At 46.3% G+C, this 17,511-nt stretch overlaps 1 protein-coding gene across 3 annotated transcripts in view; it reads left to right on the top strand.

Moving 5' to 3' along the window:
* The first annotated feature begins 1,457 nt into the window (after window positions 1-1,457).
* HECTD4 (HECT domain E3 ubiquitin protein ligase 4) overlaps window positions 1,458-17,511 on the top strand; it is a 234,016-nt gene continuing 217,962 nt past the window's right edge. For 2 of the 3 annotated variants that reach the window (XR_005776144.1, XM_040416049.1), the window contains exon 1: window positions 1,744-1,893. Coding sequence is in view for 2 of the 3 variants with exons in the window: in XM_040416049.1 (XP_040271983.1) it covers window positions 1,744-1,893 (150 nt within the window). In the remaining variant the exon portion in view is untranslated. Of the gene's footprint in view, window positions 1,894-17,511 lie in introns of all 3 variants that reach the window. The other variant, XM_040416050.1, reaches the window with a different exon arrangement.

The following is a 17,511-nucleotide window of genomic DNA, read 5'->3' on the forward strand; positions in this document are numbered from 1 at the left end:
CTTTTTGCGGAACAGAAGTACGGGACAAAACCCCACGGAAGTACTCCGTAGTGCTCCCGTAGGGTTCCGTTCTTCCGTCCCGCTTCTCCGGACTTTTGGACCCATTCAAGTGAATGGGTCCGCATCCGTGATTCGGAATGCCCACGGAACGGCACCCGTGTATTGCGGATCTGCAAATGCGGTCCGCAATACGGCAACGGGAAGCACACGTTCGTGTGCAGGGGGCCTAAAGCCTCATGCAGACGTCAGTGTTTCACTGACGTGTGCTGTACGTGTTCTCCACGGACAGCACACGTCCCTATTCATTTTAATGTGTGTATTCAGACATGAGTGTTTTAGCACGGTCCGTGGGTCCGTTTTTTTACCAGGGATGCATGCTCTATTTTGTCCATTTTCACGGATCCATCACGCCCATTATAGTCTATGGGTACGTAAAAACCACGGATGCCATCCGTGTTTCACGGATCATTAACAAGAGATTCTTTGAAAACTATTTTTCAGCTGTTGAGTGTAAGGCCTCATGCACACGACCGTTGTTGTGTTCCGTTCCGCAAAATGGGGTTCCGTTATTCCGTGATCCGTTTTTGTTTCCGTGTGTCTTCCTTTATTTTTAGAGGATCACCAGACATGAAGGAAAGTAAAAAAAAGTCTAAGTCAAGTTTGCCATGCAAATGATAGGAAAAAAAACGGACGCGGACGCGCGGATGACAATCTTGTGTGCCTCCGCATTTTTTCACGGTCCCATTGACTTGAATGGGTCCGCGAACCGTTTTCCGTGAAAAAAATAGGACAGGTTATATTTTTTTGACGGACTGGAACCAAGGATCACGGACGCGGATGACAAACGGTGCATTAGCCGAGTTTTCAACGGACCCATTGAAAGTTAATGGGTCCGCAGAAAATCACGAAAAACGGAACAACGGACATGGAACACAACAACGGTCGTGTGAATGAGGCCTTAGTGAAACACGGATGCAACACGGACAGCAAAAAACTGACCCACGGACCCAACACGGATCTGTCACGGGAGAAAACACGGATTGAACACGGTCCGTGTTACCACTGATCCAAAACTGACACGGACGTCTGCATGAGGCGTAATGCGGAGTGCACACGGAAGGCGTCCTAACAGGGGATGTCTTCATGGACAGTGGACACCTAGCGGGTTCCCTGCTGACAACTACTGATCATGGGACTCCAGCAGTGGAAAATTCTGGATGATAAAGTCAAGAAGACAATTAGTGACAACCCCTCATGACCTAGTGCCTGGTGTCATGTAGGGGCCCGTCCGGGACTTGGGTCACGTGACACAGCATGCCTATGGTTTCCTGAGCACACAGCCATAGCTGCACATATTCAGTATCTGGGTATACATGGCATGAGCTGCCCGTGCCCAGCCCTGTGCCCTCACACGGACTGACTACAGCCTGCCCCCGGGCTGCTCTGCTCTCAGGTACGGGCGGCGCGGTGCACGCTGGGATCGCTTCTCCAGCCAATATGGCGTCTCCGTGACAGCTGTGCTGCCGCTGCTGCTGCGCTGCCGGTGTGTGGAGTATGGGGGCATAACCCGGGCACTGTCCTCACAGGCGCCCGCTGGAGGTCTCTATTTAACCCTTGCCTAGTACGGGTGGGCCGGGAAGCGGTGGCTGCCCCACCCTGTGCTGTGTGTGATGCTGCGGGTCACCGGGTGTCAGTGACAAACGGGGAATGAGGGAGCGGCCCGCAGGCTGACGACCAGAAGACATGGGCTCGGCGGCGGCCGGGGACTCGGCTCAGTGGCTCTCCGTGAAGGAGGAGACCATCTTTTTACATGACGGGCTCATTCGGGTCACTGATTTGGCCGAACTCCCCAGCGAGATTGGGGTGACGGAGGCCGGGGACACTGACCTGGAGGTAAGTCACCCGCTCTGTGAGCTCCATAGGCTTCAATAGGCCATGTGTATTATGTCATACGTCATGTATAGGTTTGTATTTATCACAATAGACGTGGCTATAGATAAGATCGTTTTATAGATGCACAGAGCAGGCTGCCCAAGTGTCTGGAGCCTGGCCCTATGGGGCCCATGAGATCCATCACTGATCTGTACCTCATTTCCAGTCCATCCTCCTGATGGAGGCCACTCAAGTCATGGGCACAGAGGTGACGCAGGGCCTGTCATGGGGGTGACGCAGGGCCTGTCATGGGGGTGACGCAGGGCCTGTCATGGGGGCGACGCAGGGCCTGTCATGGGCACAGAGGTGACGCAGGGCCTGTCATGGGGGCGACGCAGGGCCTGTCATGGGGGTGACGCAGGGCCTGTCATGGGGGCGACGCAGGGCCTGTCATGGGCACAGAGGTGACGCAGGGCCTGTCATGGGGGCGACGCAGGGCCTGTCATGGGCACAGAGGTGACGCAGGGCCTGTCATGGGGGTGACGCAGGGCCTGTCATGGGGGTGACGCAGGGCCTGTCATGGGGGTGACGCAGGGCCTGTCATGGGGGTGACGCAGGGCCTGTCATGGGGGTGACGCAGGGCCTGTCATGGGGGTGACGCAGGGCCTGTCATGGGGGTGACGCAGGGCCAGTCATGGGCACAGAGGTGACGCAGGGCCTGTCATGGGCACAGAGGTGACGCAGGGCCTGTCATGGGGGCGACGCAGGGCCTGTCATGGGGGCGACGCAGGGCCAGTCACGGGGGGTTTGGCGTTCTATGGTTCATTGTATGCCGATAGCTGACTAGCTTCCCTAAGGTGATGCTGTGTGGTACTGATGTGATCACCCGCATATTGGCTTCCACGCCCTGCCCCAGTTCACACTGAGCTGTAGGTCAGAGATGCTTCCCGAGGAGCCTTTGTCCGTGGATGGCTGCACATGGATTTTCCCAGCGGTCGGGCCCTTTGTACTTGCGCTCTCTGGGAGAGCAGGTGCTGTTCTCTTTCTGCTTCCTAATGATGAGGCATCTGTTCTGGTTGTCAGGCTGTGTCTCCCTGTCAGGATGAGCTCATTTGGATTTCAGCTCTAGGATATAACGCTTCTGCCTGGGGGGGAAGAAATGACACCCGTGACATCCCAGAGCGTTGGGAAATCCACGCGTCACAGATTAGGCGCTGGTGCCCATGTGCGTATGAGAACAGCTTTAAAAGGACCACCGTTAGTTGGTAAAAAGGCGCCTAGAGGCGTCATTATAGCCGCACAAAAGGAAGATTGGCACGCAGATTTTTCTAAATTTGGCGCAGAGGGCTGTGGAAGTTTACACGGATGAATATCATCATCTGTATTGATTTACCCAAAGTGATATCTAGTCGAGAACAAATCCGCTGTCGGCTCCATCTTCTGCAGGTTCATTGTTTGTAAAAGGATTGGAAGAGAATGGGTAATGTTCCAAAATGTCTCAGCACGGGGAGGTTTTTAGACAGCGACGTAAAACTAATGGGGTGAATTCACACCCAGCAGATCCATACACGTCAGCGGGGCGGTCTCAACCGCACTCGGTGGATTTCTACAAGCTCTGTTCATAGGAACTGGACAGTAGCAGAAATCTGCCATGTGTCAATTCACCCTTGGGCCTCATGCACACGACCGTATGTATTTTGCAGTCCGCAAAAAATACGGATGACGTCAGTGTGCATTCCGTGTTTTGTGGAACGGAACAGCCGGCCCCTAATAGAACAGTCCTATCCATGTCCGTAATGCGGACATGTTCTATTTTTTTGCGGCACAGAAATACGGAAACGGAATGCACACAGACCTTCTGTTTATTTTGAGGACCCTTTGAAATGACTGGTTCCACATACGGTCCTCAAAAAAATGGAACGGACACAGAAAGAAAATACGTTCGTGTGCATGAGCACCCGCTGCAGTGAAACTACAATTCCGCGGAGGGTCAGCCTCGGAGATCCACTGTGGATCCTGTACTGAATACATGGCAGTTTTTCCCAATTTGTATTTATACTGAATTGCATGTCGCGGTCGCGGCAAACGTGTGAATCATCTGCAGCAGTCCTGCGACACTTCCACACTTTGGTGAGAGTCACGTCCAAAAATCACCGGGTACTATCTATCTATCTATCTATCACCACTGCTACACACACAAATTTGGAATGGTGTCTTTTTTTTTTTTTCTTCCTATATCTTTAACATTATTTATTTTTCAGGCATTTTTTGCCTGTACAGGAGAGTATAGAAAAACAACGGGAAAAAATGCTATTGCTACAAAATGCTGCACTAAAAAACAAAAACAAAAAAAAAAACGCCACGGACATAAGAAATGCAGAAAAATATGGCACTATAAAAGAGAACATGACTAATGCGTTTCAGAATTCCCTTCGACTTTCAGATAACAAAAACACCATAAGGCGACTTTCACACTGGCGTTTTGGCTCAGTTTGTGAGAGCCCTGACCGGATCACAGGGTCAGTTTTGCCCTAATGCATTCTGAATAGAAAAGGATCCTCTCAGAATGTATCAGTTTGCCTCCGATCAGTCTCCATTCCGCTTTGGAGGCTGCTTGCAGCATTTTGGTGTCCGTCTGATGAAACTGAGCCAATCGGATCCGTCCTGACACACAATGTAAGTCAATGGGGACGGATCAGTTTTCACTGACACAATCTGGCACAGTAGAAAACGGATCCGTCCTCCATTGACTTTCAATGGTGTTGTTTAAGACGGATCCGTCTTGGCTATGTTACAGATAATACAAACAGATCCCTTCTGAACGGATGCATGCGGTTGTATTATCTGAACGGATCCGCCTGTGCAGATCCATGACGGATCCGAACCAAATGCGAGTGTGAAAGTAGTGTAAACTGTGTGTGAACCCAGCCTTAAAGGCAGGGATGGCCAACCTGAGGCTCTCCAGATGTTGCAAAACTACAACTCCCAGTATTCCCAGACCGCCTACAGCTATCAGCCTACAGCAGGGCATGATGGGAATTGTAGTTTTACAACAGCTGGAGAGCCACAGGTTGGCCAGCCCTGCTTAAAGGGGTTGTAAAAAGCCGAGCTGGGAATAACCACAGTAAGTGCTGGCCGGGGAGGCGGAGTTACGGAGGAAGGCCAAGCGGTCTGCACGCTGCTTGTTCCGTAACTTCTATCGTAGTGAATGTGAGTTCCGGAAACGTTTTGTATTACTGAAGCGCTCTATCCATACCATAGGGAATACGTGCTCAATCTAAACTGAATATTGTAACATAAAGTAGTCTAAACTCTTCACAGAAGTGTATTCACTACCATTTGTCCTAACGTAAGGCCTCATGTACACGACCGTACGGCTTTTGTGGTCTGCTGAACTTGGATACTGCCAGTGTGCAGATTTTCCCTTCAATAGAAAGTCTTTTCCACAAGACGGACAAGATTCGGACAAGATTAGGACACGTTCTATCTTTTTTTTTTTTTTTTTTTTTTTTTTTTTTTCGGGACTACGGCACAGACATACGGAATCAGACAGCAAACCACTTGCTGTCCGCATTTTTATGGCCCTATTGAAATAAATGGGTCTGCATCCGATCCACAGAAAATGCAGATCTGATGCAGACCAGAAATCCGGTCTTGTACATGAGGCCTTACCGTAAACAGGGTTTGAATAGTTAAATCCGGAGGGATGGTCTCCTGGAGTTGTACAATGAGAGTGCGTCCTTACACCACGTCCCGTTCATTGTTACTGCGCGGTCAGATTGCAGTTTATTGCTGTGGTTATCACAATTTCTCAGAAAAAAAAGTAGCATTTTGTGATTTCCTGGTAAACAGCAATTTAACCCCTCTGTGCGATTAAAGGGGTTATTCAGGATAGGTCATCATCATTATCACATCAGCGGGGGTCCAATGTTTCAGCCCTTTCCCGCCGATCAGGGAGCTACCGCACTCGCCTGGGTTCTGGTGAGTGCAGCTTTCCAAGGACAGCGCCGTACATTGTGTAGTGGCAGAACTTGGTACTGCAGCTCAGCTCCATTGACTTGAATGGGGCTGAGCTGTAACTAGACCACGTGCCCGATGTCCGTTATGTCACTGGCCTAGGAAAAGGCCTCTTCTAACAGCCAGGACCCCTGCCGATCTGATATTGACCTATCCAGTGAATAGGTTGTCATTATAAATTCCTGGATGACCCCTTTAGGCCTTACACACACACACACACACACACACACACAGCCGCTCCCCTGCATTGGCGGCTGTGCCACTGCTGTAGCGGGTAGAGACAACCTAGTGTGTTTGTGTAAACAATGAAGGTGACATGGCACTTATCGGAACGCCACAGCCTCTAAGTCCTCGTTCACCTTCCCATTTTTCATTGACATGTGCTGTCCACATTTTCTGCGGACAGCACACGTACCCATTGACTTTAATGTGGTTTGTTCACACCTCAGAATTTTTTTTACTGGCTGTGAAAAAATCTGAGACTTGCAGTAGCTGGTCCGTGACGCAGACCAAACATGCCCGTTGAAATCTATGGGTCCGTGAAAATCATGGATGGCATCTGTGTTGGGTCCGTTTTTCACTGACCACTGATGGGAGATTCTTTGGAAATTACCTTTCAGCTGAGCAGTATCCGTGGAATATGGATGACACACGGAGGGAAAAAAACGGACACCCAGACCAAACCTGGATCCTTCCCAGACATCTACATGGACAGATTTTTTTTAAACTGATGTCTAATGGACACGGAAATGGGAATGAGGCCTTATGCTAATAAGTTAATAAGTATTTATTGCACACTCCTCAATCGCTGGTGGGTCACCTCTGCGACCGAGGATTGGCATGATGGACGCCATGTCGGGATCTATACTGGTTTATGAAAAGAAGATTGATAAGCAGGCACACTCTGATTTGGGTCAAATTATAAATTTATTTGTATATATGGTAAATGTGGAGTGTATAATATATTTAAAATAATGTTACAATAAAATGTAAATTGTATTCTGCTAAATGTCCTTTTAATAGATAATGGTAATAAAATGTAAGTTGGTGAATGGTTACCAGCTGGTAGTTGAAAAGATTGTAATTAAAAATAAAAATAGATACAATATAGATGATGCGCTAATAAAAAAGTAAAAAATGATGCGCTAGTAAAAATGAAGAAAGTGAAAAATAGAGGATAATTGTCCTTATTTATATAGTTTTATATATAGAGCAGTCTTTTCATAAAATGGTAGCCTCAAGTGGAGGCTAAATGGAGGATAAAATAGTGCGTCTTTCTCCTTATCTCCCCATATATAGGATAGTCTTTTTTTTTATATATAAAGGGGTAATATCCTCTAGATAGGAGATAAATAGGTAAAGAATGCGCCTTATGACTCCTTTTATATATTCACCGCTATGGAATGGAAGATAGATGATGCGCCGTGTTGCTATATATAAATGTCAGTTAGTTTTCAAAAAGCCGCAAGCAGGTACATTTGTGGTTTATATGTAGCAATATATTGTTGTTGTACTTTTTATGCTGGGCTGTGGGAAGAAGGGATGCTCTGTGCCCGCACTGTCTCTGTCACTTACCCTTCACCCGGCGCTGCTGTCTTCGGTCCTCTGGCGGTGATCAGCTGGGCGGCTATCTTGAATCCAGTTCAGGAGTCAGCGGCGTGTCTCGTGTTGGCAAGGACGCCGGGGGGCATGGTTCGCGCATCTGGATGGTGACGTAAGCTGTCACGGGATCGCGATTTTCTCCCGGCTTGTTCTAAATTGTCCCGGCCTATTCTGAGTGATCCTCTTGCTCTGTTTCGAATAATGGGTATTCTGACAATCCTCTGCTCCTTAAACGCGTTTCGGGAGTCTCTCCCTTCATCAGTAAGTCACTTACTGATGAAGGGAGAGACTCCCGAAACGCGTTTAAGGAGCAGAGGATTGTCAGAATACCCAATACTCCACTTGAGGCTACCATTTTATGAAAAGACTGCTCTATAGATAAAACTATATAAATAAGGACAATTATCCTCTATTTTTCACTTTCTTCATTTTTACTAGCGCATCATTTTTTACTTTTTTTATTAGCGCATCATCTATATTGTATCTATTTTTAATTACAATCTTTTCAACTACCAGCTGGTAACCATTCACCAACTTACATTTTATTACCATTATCTATTAAAAGGACATTTAGCAGAATACAATTCTTAATTTTATTGTAACATTATTTTAAATATATTATACACTCCACATTTACCATATATACAAATAAATTAATAGTTTGACCCAAATCAGAGTGTGCCTGCTTATCAATCTTCTTTTCATTATTCCACTCCTGACTGGGTGAGTCGGTTCTAGCAGCTCCGCACCTCGATCATCTGCTTGAGTGGTAGAGCCGTCTATTCCATTTGTTTCTTCCTATACTGGTTTATGCAGCCTTTTTAATGATTTTTCAATTAAGGATTCATAACTTATCAAATAGTTTTGCCATATCTAATCCGTCTTTGCCTTTAGACTGTTTCTTTTTTTTATCTTTGTCTTCACCCATCTCCAACCCCGCAGCGTTTGTAGGGCGCAGACAGGGATCGGTTTCAGTTCTGTGCTGGTTTCCCCTCGCTGGGTGCCTCACATAGATTGGGTTCTATCCTACCTGTACACCTACGTTTGATTGACTTACCCCATGTGTCATGGTGGTTGACATTTTGCAGTACTGCCTTTTTTTCGGACAAATTGGAGAACCATAATGAATGATAAATAATCCATGTCTATAACTCAATGTCCTGATCAGAACTCATCACCAGGATTTACTGTGAGCTGTTAAATGATGATAATTACCGCCACAATAATCTAGTCAAGTACCACCGGCTTAAAAAAATAAATAAAAATCACGGATATATATATAAAAAAAAAAAAAAAAAAAAGTTGCCTATTCATACGAACTGTCCAGAAATGTCTGGACGTTTACCCTGGTGGCAGTGGTTGACCGCATCACACTGTGCAGCCGCTGATGAGAACATGGCAAGCGCCTTTCTGTGCACACATCATGTTTTCTGATAGGAACTGATACTAAGCTGCGCTACTTGGTACTGAAAAATGGGTAATGCTGGTATGGAACTGAACGGGTATCAAACTATCAAGACTTCCATACCCAGTGCAACCCTACATCTGTGATGCTGTGGGTTCAGGTCAGATGAGCTGCGGTTGGTCTGGGACCGCATTTCATGGACCGCACATGAAGCGGCCTAAGGCCTCATGTACACGACCGTTGTTCGGGTCCGCATCCGAGCCGCAGTTATTGTGGCTCGGATGCGGACCCATTCACTTCAATGGGGCCGCAAAAGATGCGGACAGCACTCCGTGTGCTGTCCGTTTTGCGGACAAGAATAGACATTCCCACAATGGGCCGCCCGTTCCGTTCCGCAAATTGCGGAAGGCACACGGGCAGCTTCCGTTTTTTGCGGATCCGCAGTTTGCGGACTGCAAAAAATGGAACGGTCGTGTGCATGAGGCCTAATGCTGCCATTTCATTGCAGTCACCCAGCATCTGTTACCTCTGAAAATGCTGAGCGGAATAGAGGACAGCAATGCTTTTTCTGTTTTCCCATGAATAGCAACAATTATTTTTTGTATTTGATTTTGATGCCGTTTGTGCACGGAGAAACAATCCGCTTCTTACCTGCATTGTTGTCTCCCATAGTTTCGAGGTGCTAATTGCTTGCTTTTTAATTCTGACTCCCACTGTCTGTTTTTCTGAGCAAATGACACGAGCTAGGAGCAGCTCCTGAACACATCAGGAACAATGACTATTATATATTTTTTTTAAGTAATAAAGGTTTTACAGAACTACCGCAATTTCTATACACAGTTGGGTGGGTGGTTTTGTGTGTGTTTAACAATCCAAGTACAAAATGCTTGTTTAGGCACATTCACCGCTCCTCTAAAGGTAATCCAGTAGTCCCGCAGGGGGCACCAGTGGATCCCCACTGACTATATTGGGATCCGGCTTAAGGCCGGACAAATAACACTGCTGCAGCGGTATTTATCCAGCCAAAAGCTGCTGGATCCATTTATAGAACCAATTTTTGCCCCAACTGCATAAATCTATGTTCATTAACTAGTTACTATCATAGGTAGGACTACACACATAAGCCTATGGTATAACTAATAAATAAATACCTATAAATTACTACCAGGCCACTTATAAATCAATATCAATTTATTGCATGATTGCAAAAACATACATAATTAAAAAGGGGTATGAGTGCAGGGAACAGGCGACATCATCTGGAGGAAGGACACAGCGGATAGAGATCATATTTATGTCCATATACACAAATACATAAATTCACAAAAAGTGCAATTATATCACATAACAATCAAATGGACAAAGAACAATTACCCATGCTGTGCTCCTTCCAGGATGGCGCCAGCACCGATGCATGGGTAATTGTTCTCTGTCCATTTGATTGTTATGTGATATAATTGCACTTTTTGTGAATTTATGTATTTGTGTATATGGACATGTACAAACCACTTGAAAAATGGCAAAAAAATCATATTTTACATTGTTGGATCTTAACAAGGTTCCAAGTAGAGCTTCAACATGCAACAAGAAGAAATGAGAGTGAGACAAAACATTTTTTGAGCATTCAATTAATTGAAAACAACGAATAAACTGAAACAGGCTGTTTTTCAGCTGATCCAAAGTTTAGGACCACATGCCTTTAAAAGGCCAAATCTGTGCAAAGATGTGGATTCATTGTCATTTTCTGTCAGGTAGTCACATGTTGTGATGGCAAAGGCAAAAAACCCCTCCCTTTTTGAACGTGGTCGGGTTGTTGAACTGCATAAGCAGGGTCTCTCACAGCGCGCCATCGCTGCTGAGGTGGGACGCAGTAAGACAGTCATTTGGAATTTCTTAAATGATCCTGAGGGTTATGGAACAAAAAAGTCAAGTGGAAGACCCAAAAAAATTTCATCAGCACTGAGCCGGAGGATCCAATTGGCTGTCTCCGTCAAGACACTGGACGATCCTGGACCCAAATTAGGGCCCTAAGGCTCCATTCACACGTCCGTGGTGTGTTGCGGACCCGCAAATTGCAGATCCGTAACACACCCGCCCAGCACCCCTATAGAAATGCCTATTCTTGTCCGCAAGCTGCGGACAAGAATAGGACATGTTCTATCTTTTGCGGAGCTGCGGACCTGAAGATCGGGGCCGCGCTCCGCAAACGCGGATGCTGACAGGCAGCACACTGTGTGCTGTCCGCATCTATTCCATCCCCATAGAAAATGAATGGGTCCGCACCCGTTCCGCAAAATTGCAGAACGGATGCGGTCCCATTTGCGGACGTGTGAATGGAGCCTTACTGGTGCTGACTGCAGCCCCATAACCATCAGACGGCATCTGAGACTGAATGGCTTCAAAAACAAAAAACGTCTTCAAAAACCTCGTCTCCTTGAACGCAACAGAACTGCTCGTTTGGACTTTGAAAGAGAGCACCAAACATGGGACATTCAAAGGTGGAAGAAAGTTTTATTCTCTGATGAGAAAAAATGTAACCTTGATGGTTTCCAACGTTACTGGCATGACAAGCAGATCCCACCTGAGATGTTTTCTACGTGCCACAGTGGAGGGGGCGCCATAATGGTCTGGGGTGCTTTTTCCTTCAGTGGAACAATGGAGCTTCAGGAAGTGCAGGGGCGTCAAACGGCCGCTGGCTATGTCCAGATGTAGCAGAGAGCATTCCTCATGACTGAGGGCCCTCGTCTGTGTGGTAACGACTGGGTTTTTCAACAGGACAACGCTACAGTACACAATGCCCGCAGGACAAGGGACTTCTTCCAGGAGAATAACATCACTCTTTTGGCCCATCCTGCGTGTTCCCCTGATCTAAATCCAATTGAGAACCTATCGCATACATTAGTCCCGGGTACCTGCTGTTTAAAACAGCAGGTACCTCCACTCATGAGCGGGCGCCATTTTAAAATGCTAGACCGCCAATGTAAATTTATGTTGGGCGGTCAGGAAAGGGTTGACCAGTGGGTCAAAGCTGAGTTTTCAGCTTGAGGTTTTTGTAGCAGATCTGTGCCAAAAAACGCACTGAAAATGCTTGGACTTAGTACATGGAGCTGTTTTTTTCTGCTTCAGTGGGAAATTCAGCGCTGATTCTGCCTCAAGATAGGACATGCTGCTTCTTTAGTAAGTGCTTCTTCCCATTGAAATGAATGGGAGGCTGTTTTGAGGCAGAAACACTCCAAAATCAGGGCCAAAAACTCTGCGTAAACTGGCCCTAAGGCTATTTGTTCATGGTTGCGGGTTTACAAACAGGATCTCCCCACGGATTTTCACGTGAACTTGTCTGCGATTTTCGCACCAACTCTGCATGTGTTACTCGCAGCTTTTTATTCAGGTTTTGCTCTGATCTCACACTTAGGATTGCAAAGGATGAAATCTGCACAAAAAACCCACAAAAACAATTGAAACGCTGCATATTTCAAAATCCACATGGCAGGTCAGTTTTGGCACAAAAATTCCACACGGAAAAAAAAACTCAATGGGGGGAATTTATCATTAGGAGAATATTTGAAGTCCTTTTCGCTTCAGTCTGTGTTGGAGCACTTTGTGCCACATGTTGTTTGATACATTTGGCTTGTCCTTAAACCTAACACTTCTGTCTAGAGAAGCTGCTCCAGTTTTCCTACTCCACCCTGCTCCTGGAGTGAGACCGCGACTTTAAAATCAGCAGGGTGGAGTAGGGAAACTGGAGCAGCTTTTCCAGACAGAAGTGTTAGGTTTAAGGACAAGCCAAATTTATCAAACAACATGTGGCACAAAGTGCTCCAAAACAGACTGAAGCGAAAAGGACTTCAGTACTACCCTCATGATAAATTCCCCCCAATGTGTGCATTTATCCTAGAAGTAGATACACAAGACAGGGTACTTCATGTGGATTTTCACGCTGGTCTCGCCCGATTTGCACACCAAAATCTGCTGATTTTGATGCGGATTTGCCCCAAATCTTTGCATTGTAAAGGGTGAAACCTGCACTGAAGATCCACACAAGCATTTGACCTGCTGTGGATTTCAAAATCTGCATCACAGGTCAATTTCCGCAGTGAAAATTTGGGCATTGTGTACCTGAAATCTGAAAAATCTCAACTGCTGTATAACGCTGCAGATTTTCCATACAGGAATCCAAGTGCACCATGTGCATGCTGTCTGACGTAGGAACAGCGAGCGTGCTGTGCCCTTTTCCATATCTCACAAGTTATGAAACCAGAGAAGTTTGCTGTGCTGCGCCATTTCCATATCTCCTATTCACTTATATAGGAGCTACGGAAACGGGCCTAACAGCCATTTAACTGTTTCTGCAAACCGGCCATCTCTCTCAACCTGGATGCAGCATCCAACGCTGTGAGTTTGGGGACCCACATTCTAGATATGGGTGCAGGTTTCAGAGGTGGCACCCACGTCTGTCAGACATTCTGCCTCTTCTCGGGGTGGGTACCTTTCTTCAGAATGGTAGTACAGACAAGTGGTGATTTGAAGACATCATTGCACCGCTTGCTTGCGCTGTAAGTGTTTTGTGGTCTGCAAATCGCGGAACCTCAAAACACAGATCCCGGCTGTGAGCATGCTCTTCCCCTCAACCCCACGTGTAGAGAAAAGTACAAAATGGACAATGAATAGGAAGTGTTTTTTTTTTTTTTTTTTTTTTGCGGGCCATGGAATGGACTTAGGATAGGGCTACATGACGACATGTGTCGTGTTACTTCTTGTCACAGAAAAGTTTGTGCAACATTTCTTAGAATGATAATCAATGGTGTCGCACCGCAACTGTGACCCTACAGTCACAAAAAAATCTATCTAAGTGTCCATTCAGACGTACGTAGTTCACGGTCCGCGATTTTGCGGGAAGGGTGTGGACCAGTTCAATTCAATGGGGCTGCAAAAGATGAGGACAGCACACCGTGTGCTGTCCGCATCTGTAGTTCCGTTCCGTGCCCCTGCAAAAAAGATACAGCATGTCCTATTCTGAGACCTCTATCACAAGGCCGAACATGTGCGGTACGCAAAATGCGAAACGCACACGGCCGGTATCCGTGTTTTGCGGATCTGCAATTCGCGGACCGAAAAACACTTTCGGACGTCTGAATGGTCGTGTAACACATGTCGCAGTGTAGTTGTTCCCTTTTTTGTCACGCAACTCTTTGTCATGCGCCGTGTAGCTCTCGCCTTGCAGATGCGGACAGCATCTGATCCGCAAATCTGAGGCGGACCGAAACGACGGCCGTGTGCAATGAGGCCTTGTGAAATATTTTCATTAGCGGCATTGGCGCTAGCTCAGCTGAACAGCTCCAGTGTTGCTGGGCATGCCCTGGTGGTGTACTACTGAAACGCTGGAGTGAGGCAGGCGGGATGGGGGAAGGGTTAGCGGCGCTGCGAGATGCGGTCACTGCTGCTAGATTGCGTCGGTGGGTGTATTCCCTGACAATGAGCACTGCATAGGGAGGCACAGAGGAGCCACAAAATGAATGTATTTGGTAAGTGCCTTCAGTTGCATTGGACTACAGTATGGGACCACATAAGTGAGGTGAAAATACCCCTTTAAGGGCTCCTGCACACAAATGTATTTTCTTTCCGTGTCCGCTCGGACCGTATGCGGAGCCATTCATTTCAAAGGGTACACAAAAAAAAAAAGGAAGTACTCTGTGTGCATTCTGTTTCCGTATGTCCGTTGAGCAAAAAAAAGAACATGTCCTATTATTGTCCACATTACGAACAAGGATAGGACTGTTCTATTAGGGGCCAGCTGTTCCGTTCCGCAAAATGCACACGACCGTATGTATGAGCCCTAATGCTAAAACTAGAGAACCCCCAAGTTAGATAAGACTGCAGAGCCCCATCCATAACCGTACATGAATGTTTCATCCCTTACTGAAGTCAACATTTTTGTCTTCCCCGTAAAGCACAAGGTAAGCGGAAGCGACATTTTACAGCTGTTTTTCCTCCTATGTATCTGGAGCCAGATCAATGAATATTGATGAAACGGATGGTCTGCTGTGCAGTTCGATGCTTCCCTACATTCCCGCTCATAAACATGTTTACTTTGCAGGTAGTGCGCCATGGAAGATCTGGTTATTGGCTTTTTTTGCCTTTTGTGGGGAGGTGGCGTTTTTCTTTCAGAATAACACATCAGCAGTAGTGTGCACAGGCTAGATAGCAGCGTGCACGCCTCTCCTTCTGGGCGCACAACCCACCCACCAGCTAAGGCGAGTCTTCTTCCAGTAATGGGTGCTAGCTTGTTTGTAGAGACTAAACTTTTTATTGTGGAATGCCATCGCTCCATGAAATTAGAACGATGATCGTACTACTGTGATCACATTAGATTGCGGCACAATATTACGTGCAGTGGGTTTTTATGTGATAATGGAAAAAGGCAGGTGTACACCCCATGGGATACTACTGAAATATCACCCTTATATAAAGATAGCACAAACAGTTTTTTTTTTTTTTTGGTGTTTATAACTATATATAGTTTTCACCCCCTAATCCTCATAGAATTTTATCAGAATTAGGCCTCATTGCACACGACTGTTGTTTTGATCCGCATCCGAGCCGCAGCTTGGATGCGGACCCATTCACATCAATAGGGCCGCAAAAGATGCGGACAGCCCTCTGTGTGCTGGTTACGAATAGTCTGGCGGCACTGCGTGTAGGTATGGGTGCGCGGTTAGCGGACGTCACTCCGGATGCTTAAATGAAGGAAGAGACCAACACTCCTTGGTACTGCAATTATATCGGGTTTATTCGCCACTCATAGAAGAGGTGACGCGCGTTTCGACACATGCAAGTGCCTTTATCAAAGCAATGTGAGCAGCACATCAATGGAACTGATTTTCAGTCACAGAAATTTCTGCGATAAGTCTCCTGTGTGTCATCCACCCCAGATGCATTCAGTTTGTGTGAGACTCTGCACACATTAAAGGCGTTGTCTGGGTTCAGAGCTGACCCCGGACATACCCCCATTTTCACCCAGGCAGCCCCCCTGACTTAAGCATTGGAGCAGTTCATGCTCCGATGCTCTCCATTGCCCTGCTCAAAATCGTGCAGGGCAAAGGCATTTTCCCGAGTTCTGGTGACGTATCAGGGTCTCCATGGGGCTGCCAGGAAGCCCGGTGACATCACCGGCACTGATGGGCGTGCTTTAGCGCTGCCCTAGCCTGTAAAACGGCTAGGGCAGCGCTAAAGTCCGCCCATCAGAGGCGCTGACATCACCAAACACACACTGCCGGGCGGTAGCCTCTGCTTGGCAGTGTGTTGTTGTAAATAAAAGAACCCGTGCCCATGTCAAGAACTTCTGCATGCTTTGTTTTTTTTGGGGGGGGGGTGGGAGAAATGCCAGAGACAAAAAGCCCCACCAATTAGAAAAAATGGCAGTAGTTTGCTTTTCATATTTCCCATAATCTTTCAGCTAAAATCTGCAACGTTTGTACATAAAGACCTGCACCAAAAACGTAAAATGACATTAAAACAGCAGAACTGCAGAAAAACACCACCGAATACTTCGGTATGTTTTCAGCTGTAAATCTCATGGATGAGGTGAAGCGACTGAACTAGTGGCGATAAAACACTTATTGATCATGTGAATAAGGTTTCACGCACACGACTGGTCTTTGGGTCCAAATGCGGCTCGGATGCGGACTCATTCACTTGAATGGGGCCGCAAAACATCCGTTGCTCCGGTCCGTGGCCCCGCAATGAAAATTGATCATGTCCTATTTTTGTCCATTTTGTAGACAAGAATATGCATTTCTATTATGGGCCGCCTGTTCCGTTCTGCAAATGAATTTATATATTTACGGTATATATCTTTGAAACATCTCTTTGTTCATTTAACTTGTATGTTATATCCCTTGTTTATAGGGTTTTTAACAGGGATGCTCTAGGATTAGGCACGGGGACAGGGAACCTCCACCATCAGGGGGTGACCCTGGGCTGAGGACAGACTAGGGTATTACAGGGATAGCATCCCCTGATCATCCTCCTTTTCCTTCTTTCTTTGATTATTTCCTTTTTTCCCCCGCTGCTTTATCATATATCTTAGGGGATTACGTCACGTATCGTTAATTGATAGGTACTGTTTGTACTAATACCCATTATTTTGATATTAAAGGTATATTTTAAGTCACGTTCTTTTCTTGTGCTAAACCTTTCCCCAGACACAGCAGCACATTCACCTCAGCGCTGTATCTGGGCGCTCAGCTTTATTCTCTTAATTTACATTAGGAAAGCGCTTTAAATCCTCTTCGCTGCTGGAGATAACCCCAAAACCTCATTTTGAGTAGCCATTATTATTTCCTGTAAATGTGTGCGCTTCTCCTGCAGTTGGGTTACTGATAAGGAGACTGGACATTGCTGAAGAATGCCTTTGTGAATAAGGTGTATTGTATCATGTAATATACAGCTTAGGGATGATTTTCTCTTTGAGATTTTTTTTGGAAAGGGTTTTTTTTTTTTTTTTTTTTTTTTAACTTTACCATATTGTATATCAATGCCCAATAATATACTTCCATTAACACTGAATTACAAGTTTTCAGCAGATAATCCTGCGGAGCAATACTGCTGCTGATTGC

The sequence above is a fragment of the Bufo bufo genome, chromosome 2 (assembly GCF_905171765.1).
Source record: "Bufo bufo chromosome 2, aBufBuf1.1, whole genome shotgun sequence".
Lineage (NCBI taxonomy): Eukaryota > Metazoa > Chordata > Amphibia > Anura > Bufonidae > Bufo > Bufo bufo.